This window comes from Lepisosteus oculatus, chromosome 11 (genome assembly GCF_040954835.1).
Source record: "Lepisosteus oculatus isolate fLepOcu1 chromosome 11, fLepOcu1.hap2, whole genome shotgun sequence".
NCBI classification, from domain to species: domain Eukaryota; kingdom Metazoa; phylum Chordata; class Actinopteri; order Semionotiformes; family Lepisosteidae; genus Lepisosteus; species Lepisosteus oculatus.
Genome location: NC_090706.1, coordinates 21512867 through 21532895, shown reverse-complemented (window position 1 = coordinate 21532895; position 20029 = coordinate 21512867). Strand labels below are relative to the sequence as shown.

The window sequence follows — 20029 nt, the reverse complement described above, 5'->3', positions numbered from 1 at the left end:
TATCCAGCACCACTGAGATGAAGGAGAGAGGGACTGGCAAGGGAGCAGCAAACTTAATTCCTGTATTTTAGTAAGCCCTGCCGCTACAACACACATGAAGAATGCAGAGAAAGCACTCCAAACGTTTCCCATTCTTTGCAGAAACATTCCTTAGTTTCAAAGTTGTGGACTAGCTTCATATGAGCAATTTACAAGTGAAACAAGTCAAATGGGCAATAAGGCCCATCTAGCCAATTTGAAGGTTTAGCAGCTAAATGATCCTAATACTGTACATCTTGAAAGAAACCAGGGTTTTGGCCTCAACAACATGGCTGGATAGGGATTGTTTCATACTCCCATAAACCTTTGTGCTAATGAAGTGCCCCCTTTTAAATACACTTCTGAATAGTTTCTACTTGTAATGGAAACTCTCAATATTAAATGTATTTCAACTAATTTTTCACTGGTTTCCTCTGGTTTATTAGTCATCTTTCAACACACAGAGCACGTATGGAAGAGTCATCTTTAAATGCAAGGTGCTGCCAAAGAAAAACAAAGTTTTCTTTGGATGGTTCAGGGTTGTCGATAATACTAGAATCTCCTTTTCTTCAAAATTATTTCAATTCTTACAATTGTAATGTAAATTAACTTCTGTATTTGATCCATTCTTAAGTAAGAAAAGGGGAACTGATCTCAAATTTAAACAAATCAACTACATGAATGCTTTAGCTCAGTTCCAATTTCTGTTTTATTTTCACAGGTGAGAGAGGAGTACAAGAAATGGTTCTCTTGTCTTTGTGTAAAGCAAGGGGTTTGACAGTCTGGAAAGGCTTCAATATAGACACTGTATGACTCCTAGGTAAGATGTATGCTAAACCTATTATTCTTTACAGCTATTGTAAATAACAAACCAATTACATAAATGTCATTGTGATTTTATGCACTTATATCTGTAGTCGAGTACACACTTTTCCAATTCTCTTTCTATCCTTATTCTCCCTGATCTCAGTACGACTTTTGACACTGGTAATCATGACATCTTACTTTCTCGTCCTTAGACTGTCTTTTGAGTAAACATTGCTCTTAAATTGTTCAAATCTGAATTGATTCTTGACACCTCCCATCAATTTTGTAAAGCCTATGCAGCAGCCCTGCAACACAGTAGTGAAGAAAGATATCAGATGTGAAAAAGGGGTTAACTGATTTCTTTCTGCACAAAGACTTCTTGTTACACAAGACATTCCATGCTTAGGCACCTTTGAGTTATGGCACGGATGGGAGTTAATTGATATGGAATTCCAATTGCAAGATAAAGACCCCCTAACTATGAAAAGATAAAACCGACCATTAAAAGTGATCAAGGTCTTGGGAATGTCCAAACACAGGTGGTCCCCCCCATTACCATGGTAACAATTTACATCAGAAGAGGCTGAAATTTGCTATATAAACTGGAAGTTTTGCACCTATATTTCGAACAATACTTTGGTCTTATTGTTCCTTGCATGCAAAAAACGTCATCTTGGGTTCCAGAACTTATTTGTCTGTTACTACAGTAGTAAGACAATAGTGTTTGTGGAAGGCACAGTACTTGAATTTAGATCTAAATTGAAGAACTTGGGCGTAATGTTTGATACAGGCTTGACTAATCAATGACCCACTTGTGCAAAATATGGTAAACACATCATATTTCCATTTCAGAAATATCTTAATCTCCTATGTTGTTCCTAGCGCTTTAATTTTCTCTTGAACATTTCCTTGCAATGCCTTACTTGTCGGGGTATCTAAATCCACATTGAACGAACTTCAGTATGACCAGAATCCTTACTTATCCTTTCATTGGCTTCTTATAAGGTTTTGTGTTGACTTCAAAATCCTCATAGTCACCAATCAAGTCTCTACAAGGCTTAGTACCCCAGTAACTTACTTAGCACTCTTTGACTTACTATCATCCTACTTCCCACCTTGTTCTTCAAATTCCAGTCTCCTGTTTGCCCTCCAAACCCATCTCCACACTATGGGTGACAGGCCTTCTCCTGCTATGCCCCTTAGCTCTGGAAATCTATCTCTAAGGATATCAGAGAGTCAGCTTCCCTGAGAACCTTCATATCATGACTCGAAACATTTATTTAACTGGCTCTGTACCTGCCCCTTTGCTTTTCTTCTGTATTCCAAACCTTTATTGTACAGTAAGTATGGAATTCTGCTGTCTCCTCTTGTGTACTTTTTTCTAACAGTAAAGAGCTTTGAAAACCCACTTTTAAAGGTACTCTATAAATAAAGTTTTTTTTTATTATTATTATTAGGAACAAGTAACAGGTTTATTCCATGCTGAAATGAAGAAAGAAAACACAACATTTCAGCCATGGAGCCTTCTTCAGGTGTTCTGGCACCTGAAGAAGCAGTTAAATTATTAGATATTTGAACATAATGAAAACGATTAATTCAATATGAAGTAAACCCTTAAGATGGTTCCACATACTGTAAGCCAACCTCAAACTCAAGCCTGTGTAACAAAACAGAGTGGTCAACTGTGTCAAAGGCAGCACTAAGATTTAGAAGCACAAGCACTGTTGCATTCCCCGTGTCAGTAGCTAACAGAATATCATTTACGACTCTTGTTAATGCAGTTTCAGTGCTGTGGCCTGGGCGGAAAGCAGCCTGGAATTTCTCAGGTATATTATTTGAGTCCAGATACGATTGCAGTTAGGCCACAAGTATTCTCTCAAGAATTTTAGATAGAAATGGGATGTTTGAGACAGGCCTATAGTTGTTAAGAACTTGTGGATCCAAATTTGCCTTCTTAAGGAGCAGTCTAACAACTGCTACCTTAAATTGATCAGGTACAACGTCTGATGCAAGGGCCATGTTCATAATACTAATTATAGGTCCTGCCAGTACTTCAAGGGAATCTTTGACTAGTTGAGTGGAGACAGGATCTAGCAGACAGGTGTTTGACTTTGTCTTAATAATTAATTTCTATAGTTCTTGTTCATTAACTAATTGAAAAACACTAAAGAGGTGTGCATATTGTTTCTGTACCAGACATCTTTGTGGCTTATTTGATTGTGTTTGAAATCTGATGGTGTTAATTTTGTTAAAGACGTTAATTAAATCTTCACTACTAAAGTTAGATTGTACTATAGAATCAGTCTTATTTGTAAGATTAGCTATTGTTTTAAATAGGTAGTGAGGGTTACTTTTATTGGTTTCAATATGTTCAGACTAGTAGACAGAACAAGCTCTATATAGGGCTTTCTTATATTGTTGTAGGCTATCATAATGTAATGATAATGTTTCTTTATTAGCCCTGTACAATTTCTTGCATTAGGAATTAATCTTTTCACATACCCCAGCTTTTCTCTATGAGACACAGACAGGGAGAGAAGCCTGGGGTCAGAGTGCATGGTCAGCACCCCTGGAGCAGTTGGGGTTAAGTGCCTTGCTCAGGGGCCCAACGGAGTAGGATTCCTCTGCCAGCCGCAGGATTTAAACCAGCAACCTTCCAGTCACAGGCACAGATCCTTAGCCACAGAGCCACCGCTCCACCAGTCTATGCTGACTTGAATACTTGTAGACCAGTAGACCTCCATTTGCCCTCTAGTTTGCGGCACTCCTGTTTAAGGGATCGTGTGTGATCATTATACCTTAGAGAGTGTCTAGTGGCTTTGACTACCTTAGTCTTTAACGGGGCAATTTCATCAAGGGCCTGTCTGACCACTGTATTATAGTTATATGTGATTTCATCAACATTATTACTGAAGATGAAGTTAGCATTGTTCATTGTGTTCATAAAATTTAATGAAGTACCCCCGTTGATGTGTCGTGTTGTAATAGTCTTCTTTTTGGCAGCTATCAAGGGCAGTCGAATTTAAAGAGTAATTAAAGAGTGGTCAGAAAAAGAGTTATTGATGGGATGGACTAGTACATGATGAATATTAGCTCTATGAGTGACAATTACAGTAAGTCTAGTGTATGATTGTATACGTGTGTTGGTCCTGTTATATGCTGACTACAACCTCAGAGTCAAGGAGAAACAAGAAAGTTTTACTGAAGGTGTCTGTCTGTATGTCCATATGTATGTTAAAGTTGCCTAATATTACAACTTTGTCTAAATTAATAACTAAATCAGAGAGCAGTTCACCAAATTTGGCAAGAAACAATGCATATGGTCCTGGGGGTCTGTACACTGAAAGAATGTATTGCTTCAAATGTGTGAAAGTCATTAATAATTTTTAATTAAATTCTCAGAAACTCACTGAAGATGGCTGCTAGGCCACCTTCATGCCCTGAGCAACGAGCTTTCTATAAAAATGTATTGCCATTAGGTGAGGCTTCAACTAAAGAAATAGTGGCAGTGGATCTAAGCCACATCCGACGTTCATAAGTGAATGAACGGCAGGTGTAGAAGTGGTTTAAAACTAGCCTGAATAATTCCTAGAAAAGGGGGAAAATTCAGCAGGACCTCAGTCTTGTTGTTGCTGCAGTGGTGAGAGGACAAATGCGGAGGCTGTGGTGTGAGAAAGCCGGGCTAAAGCATGACAGTAGCGGGTGTGAGACATTACTAGTCGGGGCGATGTTAGAAGAGCGTGCCGCCGTGTATGAGTGAACAAAGAAAAACTAGCCACTGTGTAAACTCGTGAGAGGGTGAAGAAGAATGACAGTTCCGGAGGGGATTGTAAGAGGAATAGCCTGCAAGGAAAAGAGTGACAACGTCAGTCTGCGAGGAGACTGAAAAAACTGAGCTTTATGAGATCATCGAAAGATTTAAAGGGAGAGCATCCTCATAGGGTGTGAGAGCAGGGCTGTCGTGTCCGCTGTATGAGTGAGTTGTGATTTGATTAGTGAGTTACTGTGTGTGGATCGGAGTTGGTTGTGTGGTAGAGGGGCCCTCCTCCTGGCAATACATGGTATTGGGGAAGCAAGTGGGGTCTATCTAACTACACCGTCTAGGAGATAGTGCAGTGGTTGTAGGGCAGAGTGAGTTGCGCTGGCAGCTGTGAGTTCTCAACCTAAGGGTGTGAGAGAAAGGTTGTGAGGGTGTGTTAGAGAGGGACAGTGTTTTGGGTCTCGGCACGGTGTGTAGTCCGAAGAGACTCTGTAATGTAGGTAGTATGTGTTTTGTGTAACCCAACTTGGTGGAAGAGGAGGCTGGAGGCGGAACTGGGAGTCTGAGGCACTGATTGTGTGTGAAACAGTGACCTAATAGAATAGGAGCAGGAGGTTCCTAGCAGTGCGGACAACAGGATGAACTTGGTGAACCTGAGATTTCAAAGGCAAAGGGCCCAGATGTAACGGAATATGGAGTTACGTATCCTGTTACCCCGATGAGGGGATCAGTGTGATCACCACTCTTGGAGGAAAGTACATGTAAGATAAAAAAAGGAACCCAAAAGATAGGTTATAAAGGGGTGTGACAGGGGAGAATGGGAGATTGACCATGCCCAGTGTGGTGTCAACTACTCCCTTGGCACCACAATGGGCATAGGTCAGAGTTGGTGTCAAGCACCATATCTTTAACTAGAACTGTTTTGTTGCCTAGTGAGTGAATATTTAACAGTGAGCATTTAATGGTAGTTTCATGTTTTAACTGACTTAGGTTTACCAGTGGAATGGAGATTAAATTATCAACACAAGAGCCCCTAAAAGAATGTCTGAATTCTAGTCTAGCACTGCATTAGGCAGTATACAGTCAAAACTATATAGACAATCTTTTTCTGTGCTGTCCAGTGACTCCCAAAAAATGTTGGTGTCTATGCTATGTATTTAATTATCTTATTTACAGAAGTAAACAAATTTTATATCAGCCTTACTAATGTCGTAATAATTAGTTTGTAAATACTGGTAGAGAGTTCTAATTACAAATAAGAGTATACATTTACCTTTTCTATTTGGGCCATTTTACATTATCTATTTATTTAAAAGACATTACTCAATGTTCTACAAAAGTGCTGTAATTGCAGGAAATGTTCTATAAATGAAAAATACTCAGTGAAGAACATACATTTTGAAAATTACAAACCTTCATATTAAAATTGATTACTCTTTTTATATTATGTGATGATAAGTATTATTAATTCATTTGGATTATGTTTTTATCCAAACAGACTTCCATTTGCCCAGCAAGGTATTTTGTAACAACGTCTGTGTGAAATAAGATCATGTAACTATCAAATGCATAATTCAATAAAACAAATATCCCCCAGATATGATTCTGAGACCATTAAAAGTCACACTAAATTTGAAGATTGTAACATGCTATTGATTTTGCCAGAGTTTATACAAAAAATGCTTGTTGGATTTAGCATTTAATATTCAAGCAGTCTGACAACAGGATGTATGTATCTTTTGTTTTATAATCCATTAAGGGTGATATGGTGGTGCAGTGGTTAGCATCCCTGGATGCCTGAGTTCAATTCTGAACCTCAGGTTCTATCTTTGTAGAGTTTGTATGTTCTCCCTTGTGTTCATGTGGGTTTTCTACAAGTTCCTACTTTTCCTCCCACTAACATGGTAGGTTGTGTGTGCATGTCTGTGTGCCCTGTGGTGGACTGGCACCCTGTCTAGGTTGTATCCTGCCTTGCGCCCATTGCGTGCTCGGACAGGCTTCAACTCTCATGTGAATTGGATACAGTGGTTAGAAAATGGCTAAAATAGATAAAGTTGTTAGAAAGGACAGATTCAATAAAGTTAGGCAGATAAAAACAATCAGAATTCAAATAATTTAGAATGCAACAGTCTCAGGGTAAAGTAGGTCTTTATGTTTTGTGGAAAGGAAGCAAAGATTAGGCTTAAGTTTAGGCTGAAGTGGAGAAAGCTAATGAATTACCTGCCTCAAAGCTCTGGAAAACTTCAGTTCATATACAGTATGAACACAAACATTTAAGAAGACCAAAACAAATGAATTAGAACTATGGGACCTACACAATACCATCATAGTTTTTGAAGGGGAATAGGCATTAGGGAGGGATGGGTTACACATCAATAGTTCTGTACTCAAACAAATTCAGTGTCTCTTGCTGACAGATCTTCACTATTATTTCCACAGAAGTGATTATGTGAAAAATCAGAGATTTTGAATTTTTACTGTCTTGACTCAGATTATTTCCCTCCATTTTGTTAAATGAAACATAAAGAAAAGATAATTGTGATTACACAATTCAGGTATTTTTTCTTAAACAGTACATTCACATTATAATGCCCTGCAACAGATTGCATTATTCCTGAACGTTTTGAGCTATTTGGGTCTTCTTAGCAAGTTTTTGTTTCACAAGTTTATTTAGATCTAGGATCTGTTGTATTTGTGTCCTAAAAAGAAGAAAGAAAAGAGGCAAGTCAGTTCTAGTTTTTTCTGAACTGCATATTTTGAATTACAATGCTGGAGGTGATGCTTGTTATTGACTCTGACCCCATCACTTTCCTCATATTTCTCACAGAATGAGTGAAGGTTATAATTGTACCATTGCTCACTATCTTCCACAGCCTCATGTTCATCCTGTAGATAAAGTAATCTAATCCTTCTGCCTTTCACCTTGCACTGTTCTCCAATATTGTACTAATGGACAGCTCCCGTTGCTGCTTTCTCTCCACCTGCTGCTCCTGATTATTCACTGAGCTCCTTTTAATTGGAATACTTTAACCTAGTCTAACAACTGAAAGTTTCACTTTTAATTGTTTCATTTTTTACTATTGTATATGTCCATTTTACTTTTGCAGCTGTTAAATTTCTAAATTATATACAGTATATACTGTATAATGTATTATGGTACTTTGAGGGTACCTGCATATACTGTAATAATATATAAATATACTGTATAATAATGTTATCTCAAAGCAGCATCTCAAAATATAATAAAACGTATTAGAAGAATGATTGTAAGCTATGAGACACCCCACTATAATATTCTGTAATATTTTTGGAAAATTATTTTGTCAGGTGTTTTTCTTGTACATCACAGATTAAGAGCGTTCTCATGATTTTGTAATAGAAACATCCTTGTATTTGTCCAAGAACAGAGAACATCTTCCTGAGAATTTATGTAGAACACACATACAGTACATGGTGGTTTGATGATTTCTTGTGTGATCAGAACACTTATTTTAAAGCACGGGAAGCTTTACAGATACACAAGCAAATAGCTAAGATGAAAAACACAATTTCTGTTTTTTATCACAATTAACAAGTTGGTTTCACTATGTAATTTTAAAATGCATTAAATTCCTGTAATGCTCTTTGAATTCATGCTTATTTGGGCTCCTGAATATAATCTGTATTGAAGTGTCTCACTTACTGCTAATGTTCTCATTGTGACTCCAGAAGACTCAGATTTATACTTCTTTTTATATGTGCACCTGAGCCATCTTCTATACTCCGCTCTTATCTGAGGGTCAAATAAAAACAGGGATTCTGTTACCAACAAACTACTACAATCAGCTTAAAGAGTGAAATATTTTAAAACATTAGATCAAAAGAAAGGTAACCTAAAACAGAGGACATTTGACACACACACAGATCTTGTCAGTTAAAGTTAAGAGAGCAACTGGGACTGTAAGCTTAGATATACAGTATCATCTCTGCACAGCATAGTGAAGGCTGTAAAATTAATACTCTAGCGTTTTGAGGTTGTACATACTGTATTTGTGATGCCAAGAGTTAAATGATCATTTAATTCAGAACTTGTTTATGGCCAAAAAATTATGACTTAGAAATTCACCAAACTTGTAAAAAATCCAGCTAAACCAAAGATGTGTAATTGGTTAAGAAGAACGCATAAAATCTAGGAACCTGTGTCACACTTGATTCAAAATAAATGTTTTGCTGAGCAAAACGTTGTTTGTCTTTGTAGTAGTTACCTGTTGGTTCAACACACAGTGCACTAGGAAGATAAAAGGACCCTGCAGGGAGTTGACGATGACAAACATGTAACTGAAGAATTTGACACCTTGAAAAAAGCCCAGGATCCAGCTGCAGCCCATGATAAAGCAATGAGCCATGGCTTTGAAAGTGAGCAACCTGAAAAAAATACCTTTGTCAGTAATTGTGCATATTTTTCAAATGACTGATTTAAGGTTTCTGTTAATTCTTAAGAAGGATTATCCAACACTTTAGAAAAGTGTTTCTTGATCCTGGGAAGCTCTCGCAAGCTGTCAGATGACTAACAAAGTGACTGTATATCCAGGATAGATTCAGTTAGATTTAATTTTCAACAGGTCCACAAATTAGTCCACAAGATGGGACTAACTGCAAATCCCAAAATATCCTTCAAACTAATACTTTGCATTTACCTAAATTTGGTTTCTCTAACTTTTTAACTCAAATACCTTATCTATGTCTCTCTCTGCTTGTCTTTTCCCTGCTGTCTTCCTCATTATGTATATTACATCCATGTCTAATTATCCTTACTTATAGCTGTTAAATGTCTAAGTCATAAACAGTACATATGTATATATATATTTTATATACTGTATACAGTGTATATACTGTATATGTACTCAATTACTGAGCTGTCAGTCACCAAAATGTTTTCTTCCTTTGGAACCCTTTCATGGAAACCACAACTGTGAAGTACACTCAAGAATGTAGACCTCCTCAAATAAATTTCCAATTTTCCATTGTGGAAGATCCTTCTTAACTGGTAGTGTGATTTAAAAAAACCTGTTCACATTAAGTACTTGAACTAAGACCAGACCAATCCTGGTGTAAAAAGTTCACTGTCCCACTTTATCTACTATCAGGTTTATCCTTTAGTCCTCGCCTTAACAGGATTTTTTCTGCCTCGTGATTTGGCTGAATTTGCACATTCCACCCTTAAGCCGTTAGATAGGTGAACACCAAGTCTTATCAGTGACAACTTTAAAAATGGTGTGATGTACAGTATCCACAAGATTGTTCTGTAATTAAAAGAACTGGTTTCACCACGAGACAAGACATTTTCTCATGTTTTCTAAATGTATTTTGAAAGAGAAATCTTACAAAAACCAGTGGCATTATATCATGCTCTTACAACACTCATACACTTCTGAATGTCTGCACTTATATTCACTCTAGATTGTGTCTAGGCTACACTCTAGATTCAACTTCTATGGACCGCTCAGAAAACAGATGCTCTGTTGGAAGCATACTTTTAAAATGTACTTCAAGCAATTAAAACTATGACAAATGTTTGTAAGGGCTATCAATGTTGTATCTGAAATTCAGATTTTCCTTTTTTCAGTGGTGTGTTACCCGAAATGTAAAAAATTAGCAGAAGGTAAAAACAAATGCTCATACAAAAAATGCTTGAAACATTGTCATGTCCACTTGTGTCTGTTCAATTGATTATTCATTATGTACTGTTCAGTGGACTCAAACAAGTTGAGGAGAGATAGCTTCAAGTTCTACATGCTGAAATATAGTATCTTTAAGCAAAAATGATTTAAAAAAGCATCTAAATAAGCAAGCAAAACAATGAAGGGCATCATTACTCACTTGGAACAAAAACAGCACAAACAGGACCAGGGTTAGGAGCCACTGTTTTAGAGTAATGAGTACAACAGATCAGTAGATGAAGAACCATCTTTTACATGCGATCTGATTCAGGTAGATTTACACAGCAATAAATGGAAATACTTAAGTATGGAAATGCTTGTATTTCAGTAAGAGGGAAACATCAAGAAAGATTTTTCTAGAGTTTTAAGTTACAGTCCTTACCGGGTATTTCTTACTTTGGACACATCAGTGTTGATAAAAGACAGCTGTGATTTCAGAGCCCACAAAATAATGGCAAACATTATGATGTTAACCTGCAAGAAAACAAGTACTGTATGTCTTCTTCATTAAAAAATAATCATCCAGTTTGTCTGTACCAGACAAATACAACCCCACTGGGAGAGCTATTTTAGGGCTGTCTGTACATTTTTTTCTCACTAATAACAGTGTTTTTTTTCACACCTGCACTTTTCTTTCACTTGGGATTGACTCCACAGGAGAAAAGACCTACTAAAGTCCAAAAGCCCTTTTCAGCTGGAGCCCTTCAGACTCTAAGATTTCACATGTTATTCCCCTTCTAGGGAAGACTTCTAATGTTCTCCACCTGCTGTCTTCCTGCACACCGTTTAGATACACAAACAAATATGCTGGCAACACCTCCTGAGTGCCTGTGGCTATAAGCCCACAGCCATCAAGTTCATGCTTTCTCTTTGGTGTCTTTAAGCACACATTCGATCACTCAGGGGACTCCTACAGCGAGTCTGCTCTCAAGCCCGTAATGCATTTCTGGTGGCAGAAAATGTCAGCCGGTGATTTACATAAGGTTACTTTTCTCTGGTCTCTTTCTCTCAGAGCTCAAGAGCATGATGTTGACTCCATGCAGCTACATTTCATGCAGCTCCATAGCAATCACAGGCGTCAGCTCCACAAAAATACTCCCTTAACTACCTCTGCTTTCTTGCATTCCTGGCAAGCCTACGTAAGACCTACAAGTCACCTACATCTCTTTCATGCACTGCCAGCCTGGATCACATGCAAACACTCATTCCCTTCTTCAATATCTTTATCTACATGCTACCTATAGCATGTACAATGCTGGCTGGATTGCTGAAATGCTTGATGTTGGCCTGCATAGAAACACCTTAAGGAAAGACAATTCTGTGCAACTCTGATTGGATGACAAGGGTGATGTTAAGCTGTGAATATACAGTAGCTCACAGACTAGTTACTTCACTTGTTTAAATGATTATATCTGAACAGCTTGCAATCTATTGTATGTTTAGGTTGAAACCTATCTCTGCTTGCTATTTTTTGTTAATTCAAATAACTGATTCATTCTTATTTTCATAGTATTTACTGTGCATGTTAAAGTCTTGCAACGTTTTAGTTTTTGTTAATATATTTTCAACTTTGTTATTTCATTTTTTATGTGCTGTACATGTATTTATACGTTTGCACCTGACATAAGATGCTGGCTTGTGTTCTGTTTTTGTTGTGGGAAATTGAATCCCCCATGAGGGACAGCATCACCACATCCTCCCAAGAACAACATTCCCATTCAACATGCACAGTGACATTACACACAGTGAGAGAGGCCTGCAGATCCTTATATGTTACTCTGGGGATGATTTTGTGGGTTGCTCTTTGGGAGACCCTGGCATAGCGATCAAAGCAGGGTACAGTCATCATTCAGCATTATATAGAATATTATCCATTTGCTGACTTATTTATAATGGATGGAGCCCCACATATTAACCTGTATGGTAATCACCAAACTTTCAATTTTTTTGTGCATTATTGAGGACAGGTCTGCGCAGTCTCACACATTGTTTAAGTGTTACCCAATTGCAGTACACCCGGAACACCTGGTTGTAATTACCTTCTTAAATGTATTAAGTAGACTTGGAGTTCACTTAATATTTTACATAATCTGATTATAATTATTTTTTACTTCATACAAAATCAAAAAACCTAAAGAAATAATTGATATGGTAAATATAAACTCTTTTGGACATTTAAGCAAACAAGGGTATAATGTTAAGAAATTGAAATTCCATAAATTATCCTCTGGGTTAACCAACTTTGTCACAGCATTATTCACCCACTTCCTGTGTTATGTGAAGGTTTGCTTCAGAAAAATCTTTATGTAACATAAATCTTATGTAAGTCTGAACAGTTAACAGGTGTGTGCGCACTCATCATGGACGGGGATAGAGAGCAAGGCAGTGAATGTACAGACAGCAGCAACTAACAGTCCATGAGGTGAAAGAAAAAAACTTACTCTGTTTATACAGTATAAATGGACAGAAATTAAATATTGTTGAAAGAAAAAACATTTTAAAACTGAAGAATTGGAAAAAGTTTAACACAAAATAGAGCACACACTTAAAATATACAGTGCAGATAATAACTTATAATTTTACAAATTTGTAAAAGCTATACGTTTTATTACCCTACACTGTACTGTACAGTAATTAAACACAAAACTAAATATACAGTAAATAGTCAAATCACATGAGTACTTCCCTGACATGATTGCAATAAAGATTCCTCAGTATTTTTTAATATAAAATCATGAGATAACATACAGTACTTTCTATACTGTAATAATAATAATTGCTTACACTTCTATAGCGCTTTTCTGGACACTCCAGTCAAAGCGCTTTACAGGTAATATGGATCCCCTCCACCACTACCAATGTTCAGCATCCACCTGGATGATGCAACGGCAGCCATAGTGTGCCAGAATGCTCACCACACATCAGCTATCAGCAGAGTAATAAAACCAATTCATAGATGTGGTTTCATAGATTTATGTGTACAAAAGCAAAGGAAAGCTACTGTAGACAGAGTGTAAAATAATGCCCTGGTGAAAGCAACCTGTTGCAGTACTTGCTCTTTACACATATAAAACACTGAGTATTCCATACTTACAGAGATGAAGAAGCTAACTGGACCAAGGAAACTCCATGCAAACGCTCTTTCAAAGGACAACCAGCAACTGCAATAACATCAAAATATTAGTTTATAGAAGTGATTTTCATAGCAGGCCCAGGTGTATTGTTGACTATTGTATGATCCATACAAAAAATTGTTCTTTCTCTGTTGATCAAGATACTGTATATTAATATATAGATGTATATACTAACTTATGTAAAGTGTATTTTAACAATATCCTAAACAAATGGCTGGTGAATATTCATGGCTTAGTAAGCTCAGATGCTTGGCTCTATAATTGACAAGTTCAGTATTTATTTAGGCAGATGTCTGTTTCTGAATGACATTTTTCTTTGTAAAATACTATTCTGTAAATCAATGAGTCTGTGATTGTAAATTATGCCTCTGGTTCATAGCTCATCTCAATGAAATGGTAGTACTGTATGTTAAATTGTTTCCAAACAGCTGTAGGAATTACCATTGTGAAAAGGGGCAGAAATGAAAAATTAATGGCTTATTTGGAAATTACCCAGAATGCTCAATTATAGTTCTGGGTGATTTTAACCATTCCTTGACACAGGAATGGCCACATTACACACAGCAAATCAATTGGCCTACCAGGGTGGACAAAATATTACAATCTGCAGCTGCACCACTGAGTGAATTAGATTTTTCTAATTCCAATGGACAAGCAAAAATAAAAAAAATATCAAGCTTAAAATAAGATCAGTCAGGTTGTGGTCCTCAGGTACTATAGAGAGCCTTAGAGGGTGTTTTGAATGTACAAATTCTGGGTGAATATATTAACACTGTTACATCTTACATACATTTCTGCAAAGAGGTATGTCTTCCTACAAAAACAGTTAAAACATAAAGTAATAAGAAGCTATGCTTTTCAAAAGAATTGCAAGACCAATGCCATAGAAAGAGCAGGGCTTTTTTCAAGAGTAACCGAATTTCAAGCATACAGTATCTTAGCTAGGAACAGATGCAGCCATTCAGAATGCTCAAGGTGTAATGTGCCATGGTACAAAAAACATGCCGTGTTACACCGCAAGATAGCGCCTAATATTGGCCTCAGCTTTCATTTTTACGCTGACGATACTCAAATATACATCCATACCAAACCTGACACTGATGTGGCTGATTCTATTCTATCTAATTGCATCTCTGACATAAAAATTTGGATGACTCAAAACTTCCTTCATCTTAAATGGTGACAAGACTGAAGTCATGCTTATTGGTACCCCCCATCAACTTCGTAAAGCCAGTCCTGTAACCCTATCTGTAGATGGCTCTGTACTTGAGCTTCAATCAAAATTGAAAAACCTTGGGGTTATATTCGATTCTGGCTTAACATTTGACCCACATGTACAGCATACTGTCAAAACATCTTTTTTTCACCTTAGAAATATCGCAAGACTACACCCTATGCTATCGTTAACTGTGGCTGAAAAGCTGATCAACATATTTGTATTCTCTCAAATTGACTACTGCAATGCTCTACTCGCTGGGGTATCTAAATCTACTCTGAACAAACTGCAGTATGTCCAAAATTCAGCAGCCAGAATCCTGACCAGGTCTAGTGCAAGTGTTCACATTACTCCTATCCTGGAGTCCTTGCACTGGCTTCCGGTCAAATTCCGCATAGACTTTAAAATCCTCATGGTCACCTATAAGGCTCTACATGGCTTGGCACCTCAATACCTGTCTGGACTATTATCGCCCTACTCCCCACCTCTCAACCTCCGCTCTTCAAATTCTGCCCTCCTTACTGTTCCCCAAGCCCGTTTATATTGTATGGGCGACAGGGCCTTCTCCTGTTATGCCCCTAAGCTCTGGAACCCTTTGCCCAAGGATATCAGAGAGTCACTTTCTCTAAACTCCTTCAAATCCAGACTCAAAACCTTCTTCTTCAGAAAAGCCTTTACTTAACTGGTTCCATTCTTCACCCCTCTGCTTTTCTTAGTACCACCTACCACGGTCTCCTCTATTGTTATTGTTGGATTGCTGTAATTGTAATTGTGTCTTATCTTGTGTATTCTTCTTATTTATTGTTGTAGTCTTCTTATTTATTGTTATTGTCATCCTGTAAAGCGCTTTGAGAAGCCACCTTTAAAGGCGCTTTATATAATAAAGTTTATTATTATTATTATAAATATATTTTTATTTTTTTATATAGTTTTATGTAGGACTCCATGAATTTGTCAAATTGCCAGGTGGTCTAGTGATTGCTTAATGTGCCATGAGTATTAACTATTTACCTATTAGTGCTTTCATGAGCTAGTCAAACTGTACAGTTACTGTACAGTAACACTAACAGAATATTCTATTTTTTTCATTAAATGCATTTAATTAAATACAGAATTATTACTCTGTATATAAATAGTAATTAGAAAACACAAGGTTTTGATTGTAAAATATATTATACGGTAGATACATTAGTGGCTTTAAAAACATCATATTTAAAATAAAATATGTTAAAAAAGGTCAGAAGTTTTGAATACCTCAAGCAATGAGTTTCAGTTGTGTACTGTAACCTCGTCAATATGAGGCATTGGTTGTCCAGTGGAAGAATTCTTGCCTGTTATTCAAAATGCCTGGTTTTGAATCCTTTGAAGTCTTTTCTACATGTTTTCCATGTTTTCTCTCTTTAGGTGACTAGAAAGTGTCTCTCAGTTTAGATAAAGCTTGTAACATCAGGCAGAGTAAACACCTCTTGCTTCAAAGCAGAAGGAACAACAACGAGCAGGGAAGAAATGAGACAACAATACAGAGAACAAGAAGAGGACAAGAATAGAGAGAAGAAAGGCGATGGAACTTGAAGCTTGAACCAGGCGATAGCCCCTACTTCTTGATCATTGAAAGCTAAGCTAAGCTAAAATGTGTGTTGTATGTTGTTGTTGTCTGTGGTATAGTTTGTGTCTTTTCATTATTAATAAACATTTGTTTAACCATGTGTGCCTTGATTATTATTCCTTTCACCAAAGCTGTGCCACAGAAAAAAAAATGTATATGCCTCTAATTATACCAACCACTCGGGTATATTCTGGACAAATCATTTACAAGTGGAGGGTTACGAGTATTTTTTTTACTTATTGACTAAACCGCTGGTCCAATTTCTGATTTTAACCATTTTCGTAACCCCCCATTTGTAACAATATAAATATATGGTAGTTCGGATGGGTAGCTGCGTCAGCATGCGTAGGCTGCAAAGGAACAAGTAATAGGTTTATTCCATGCTGAAAAGAGAAGAAAAAAAACAACATTTCGGCCATGGAGCCTTTTTCAGGTGTGAGCACACCTGACATCAGATAAAACAGTATGATAAGACTTGCTCACCTTTTCTGTGTTCCATACCCTCCTGGACAAACTCCAGCTGACACAGCAACAATGACAGCAGGAATTCCATACCCAGGTGGAAAAAGGTACCTCTTTGTCAGTCTGTTTCTGCTACTGTACTTGACCACTCTCAGATTGGTCACTAACAGAAGCAGCTGCACTCCCTCCAGGCACATCCAGACAAAACTGGCAAGGAAAAGGAAGTGTAGTACTCCTGCTATGACTGCACAGATCATCTGCAGTAAAACAGAGAGGAGATCAAAAGTGCTGAGTAACTGAAACAAAATATTTTGGTCAGTTATGACAAAAGATTGTCGTGGTCAACCCTTACTCCTGGAAAGCCACACAATCATCTGATCTTTTAATTTCAGCTGAAATTTTTTCTTAGATTTTTTTTTGGTTTAAGATAAATGTGATCTTTTCAATTAAATTATTAACTGACTGATGAGATGTCAGTGCTGTACTGGTAGGTTAATTGTCTTCTGGGAAAACTGGCTCTGTCGTAAGTCTAGGCAGGCCTGTGTTCATGTGTATGTGTGTCCTGCAGTGGACCGGTCCCCCATCCAGGGTGTACAGTATACAGCCTTGAGCCTGTTGCTTGCCAGGACAGGCATCGGCTCCCTTGCGATTCTTGGATGAAGTGGTGAGTAAAAGGCTGTAAAAATATTCCAATATTGTAATTGTGATGAAGAAACAATGTTATTTTCACACGCCATCTCCCTTAAATGAAAATGCATTGCAATTCTATCTTGAAAAGATTTTTAAGTAAAAAAACATCACACAATTCCACATTTTTTAAGGTACAAAACCTTATCAAATTGTTAACTGCAATCCCAATGGAATTATAGATGAGCTTTATAAACATCTGTAGTTGAATCTGGACATACGTAGCATATGAACATATAGATATGTACATTAACATGATTATTATATTAAGAGCAATTATATAGCACATATTATAATATTTGACTCCTTGCAACCACTGCCTGCCGGGATAGGCTCCATCTCCACTGCAGCCCTGAATTGGTTAGAAAATGAATGGATGGATATTTTAATACTACTGCAAATGAATACATTTACTCTTTTATATAATATTTTAAATGTTTCACATATTTTCAATGAATACCATTTTAAATTAGATATATTTTGAATGTTTGACTCACCTTATTTTCAGTTTTGGATCCTCCAGTTAAAAGGAGAAGGTGAGCCATAAAGAGACAAAGGCTCAAGTGCAAGTGAATGGTGTTGTGTCCTTTCTGAACTGATTTACAGAATACAAATGTAATAATTGCAAGGCCGAGGCAAATCAGAGATGTTATCACAAACACATACTCAATGACTGACAGGGCAGAATCTTCCTCAATCTGTTGAAAGAATGGAAGATAAGGATGGATAAACGTTTTGTGACTTTGTGAAAATTTCAGAGTGCAAACATTGTGATGTCAAAATGTGGAATTTAATAACTTATTTGCCACACCACACCCACACCTGAAGAAGGCTCCACGGCCGAAACGTTGTGTTCTCTTTCTTCTTTTTTTCAGCATGGAATAAACCTATTACTTGTTCCTTATCTCTTATTTGGCCTCTGTAGGCATTAAGAGTTTAGTGCTGAGTAGCAGTCAGGGGTTTTCAGGGTGGCTAGGATGTTAGGCCACTGGAATGTCTTGTACATTGTGTAAATAGAGTAACTTGTGTGTTGTATGTTTTGTTGTGTGTAGTGTAGTTTGTCATTGTAATAAAATATTTGTTTAACCAAGTGTGTCTGAAATATTACTTTTCACCAAAGCTGTGCCAGAGAACAAAGAATTAATGTGCCTCTGATTATACCAGCCACTCGGGTATATTCTGGAGAAATCACCTACAGGTTGGGGGTTATGAATATTTATTTAAATAAATTACTCAGTCAATTCCCGATTTTCACCAGTTTCATAAACCCCCATTTATAACAATAGTTTCCTTAAATGTTTACTATTTTTACAAGAATAAGACTATTATTTTATGCATAATTGTGATCGTACCTGCTCTGCTTTGGTTGCCATAATTACAGCAAAGGTGGTCAGATGGTTGCTGCTGCAGACTGTGTGAGTTTCATTTGAATGGATGACTTTCAAACCAGATTGGGACCAGGAGCTCTCATTTACTCCATATTTCCAGTAGACACAGATTAATTCATTTTCATCTCTCTTGTGCTTTAAAAAAATATTCCTCATCAATCATTTGAGTGTGACTAAAAAGTATTCACCTCACAATGCATTTTCTTTTCCCTTGTAAAAATTATAATACATTTACTGTATTTAACAAAAAATATGAAAAAAGCATTACAATTTTTAAACTTACCACAAAAACAGTTTTCATTCAAGATGATGCTAGCACCCAGAAAAACAAACTTTCTTTTCACATGTAACATTCACAATCAGTTGTACATATAACCATTCACCTTCTTTGAACTGTTTGTTTTGGAAAACAAAATGATTATTTCATTTCATTTTGTATTATTTTAGCACTAAACCAATGAAATAACATTAATATTTCATTAATTTAAAATGCTAATATTTTAAAACAATATCTTCTGAGGACTTATTCTGGAAGTATCTTCCATCCAAAAGAAATTCAAGGCCAGTATAAGAGGCAAACAAGACCGTTCCAATTCCTAAAACAATAAAGCATATTTTATATCTTAATCTTTCATAAAAATCAGATAAAGAGATACAGGTATAGTAGGACTGAAAGTAAATATATGATTTATCAAATATGCAATAACAAATTCTAATGTAGGAATATTTTATCAGTAGCTTTAAATATGCATTACTTCAGTCGAAATCTGATTTCCCTAAAAATAGAGATGACTCTAAAAAGCTCTTAAATAAAATAATATTTACCTTTTTCTTAAATTGAATAAAACTTTTGTTTTAATTAGAAATCAATAGTGCTATAACACCAAACTCAATCATCAATGTTATCAGGGAGTAATATAAACAGTTTTGTAGTTACTGAATTGATTACCTTAAATGTTACTATGTTCAATAATCTGGAATGATGTAAAGTGCATTTCTATAGTTCGACTATATACGCTGTTGAATATACTGTATAGTGTACAGTAAAATATATCCAACTCCAATGTACCATCCATTTTAGGCCACAAGAGGTCACCATAAACACACTCCAGAGACAGTGAGACAAGGGTGTTAGAGATTTTGGCTTCAGATGTTTGCAAGCTGTATTTTGTAATAAAAGAGTTTAAAAGACAAAAGATGTTGTCTACTTGGGTTATAAAAGCCTGAATAAAGTGTGTAAACATAACAGATT

At 36.6% G+C, this 20029-nt stretch overlaps 2 protein-coding genes across 2 annotated transcripts in view; one reads left to right on the top strand and one right to left on the bottom strand.

The window, feature by feature from the left end:
* The window catches only part of LOC102685736 (adhesion G protein-coupled receptor E1-like), a 35660-nt gene extending 19322 nt beyond the window's left edge, over positions 1–16338 (top strand). The window contains exons 9-10 of the mRNA XM_015349541.2: positions 740–838; positions 16039–16338. Coding sequence (XP_015205027.1) covers positions 740–796 — 57 coding nt within the window. The 3' untranslated portion in view covers positions 797–838; positions 16039–16338. The remainder of the gene's footprint in view (positions 1–739; positions 839–16038) is intronic.
* Positions 6717–20029, bottom strand: part of LOC102685527 (adhesion G protein-coupled receptor E2-like) — a 79069-nt gene continuing 65756 nt past the window's right edge. Inside the window, exons 12-19 of the mRNA XM_069195755.1 lie at positions 18742–18928; positions 17887–18087; positions 16724–16959; positions 13379–13445; positions 10667–10758; positions 8830–8989; positions 8268–8357; positions 6717–7284 (exon numbers count right to left, since the gene is read on the bottom strand). Of these exons, the coding sequence (XP_069051856.1) occupies positions 7252–7284; positions 8268–8357; positions 8830–8989; positions 10667–10758; positions 13379–13445; positions 16724–16959; positions 17887–18087; positions 18742–18928 (1066 nt within the window). The 3' untranslated portion in view covers positions 6717–7251. The remainder of the gene's footprint in view (positions 7285–8267; positions 8358–8829; positions 8990–10666; positions 10759–13378; positions 13446–16723; positions 16960–17886; positions 18088–18741; positions 18929–20029) is intronic.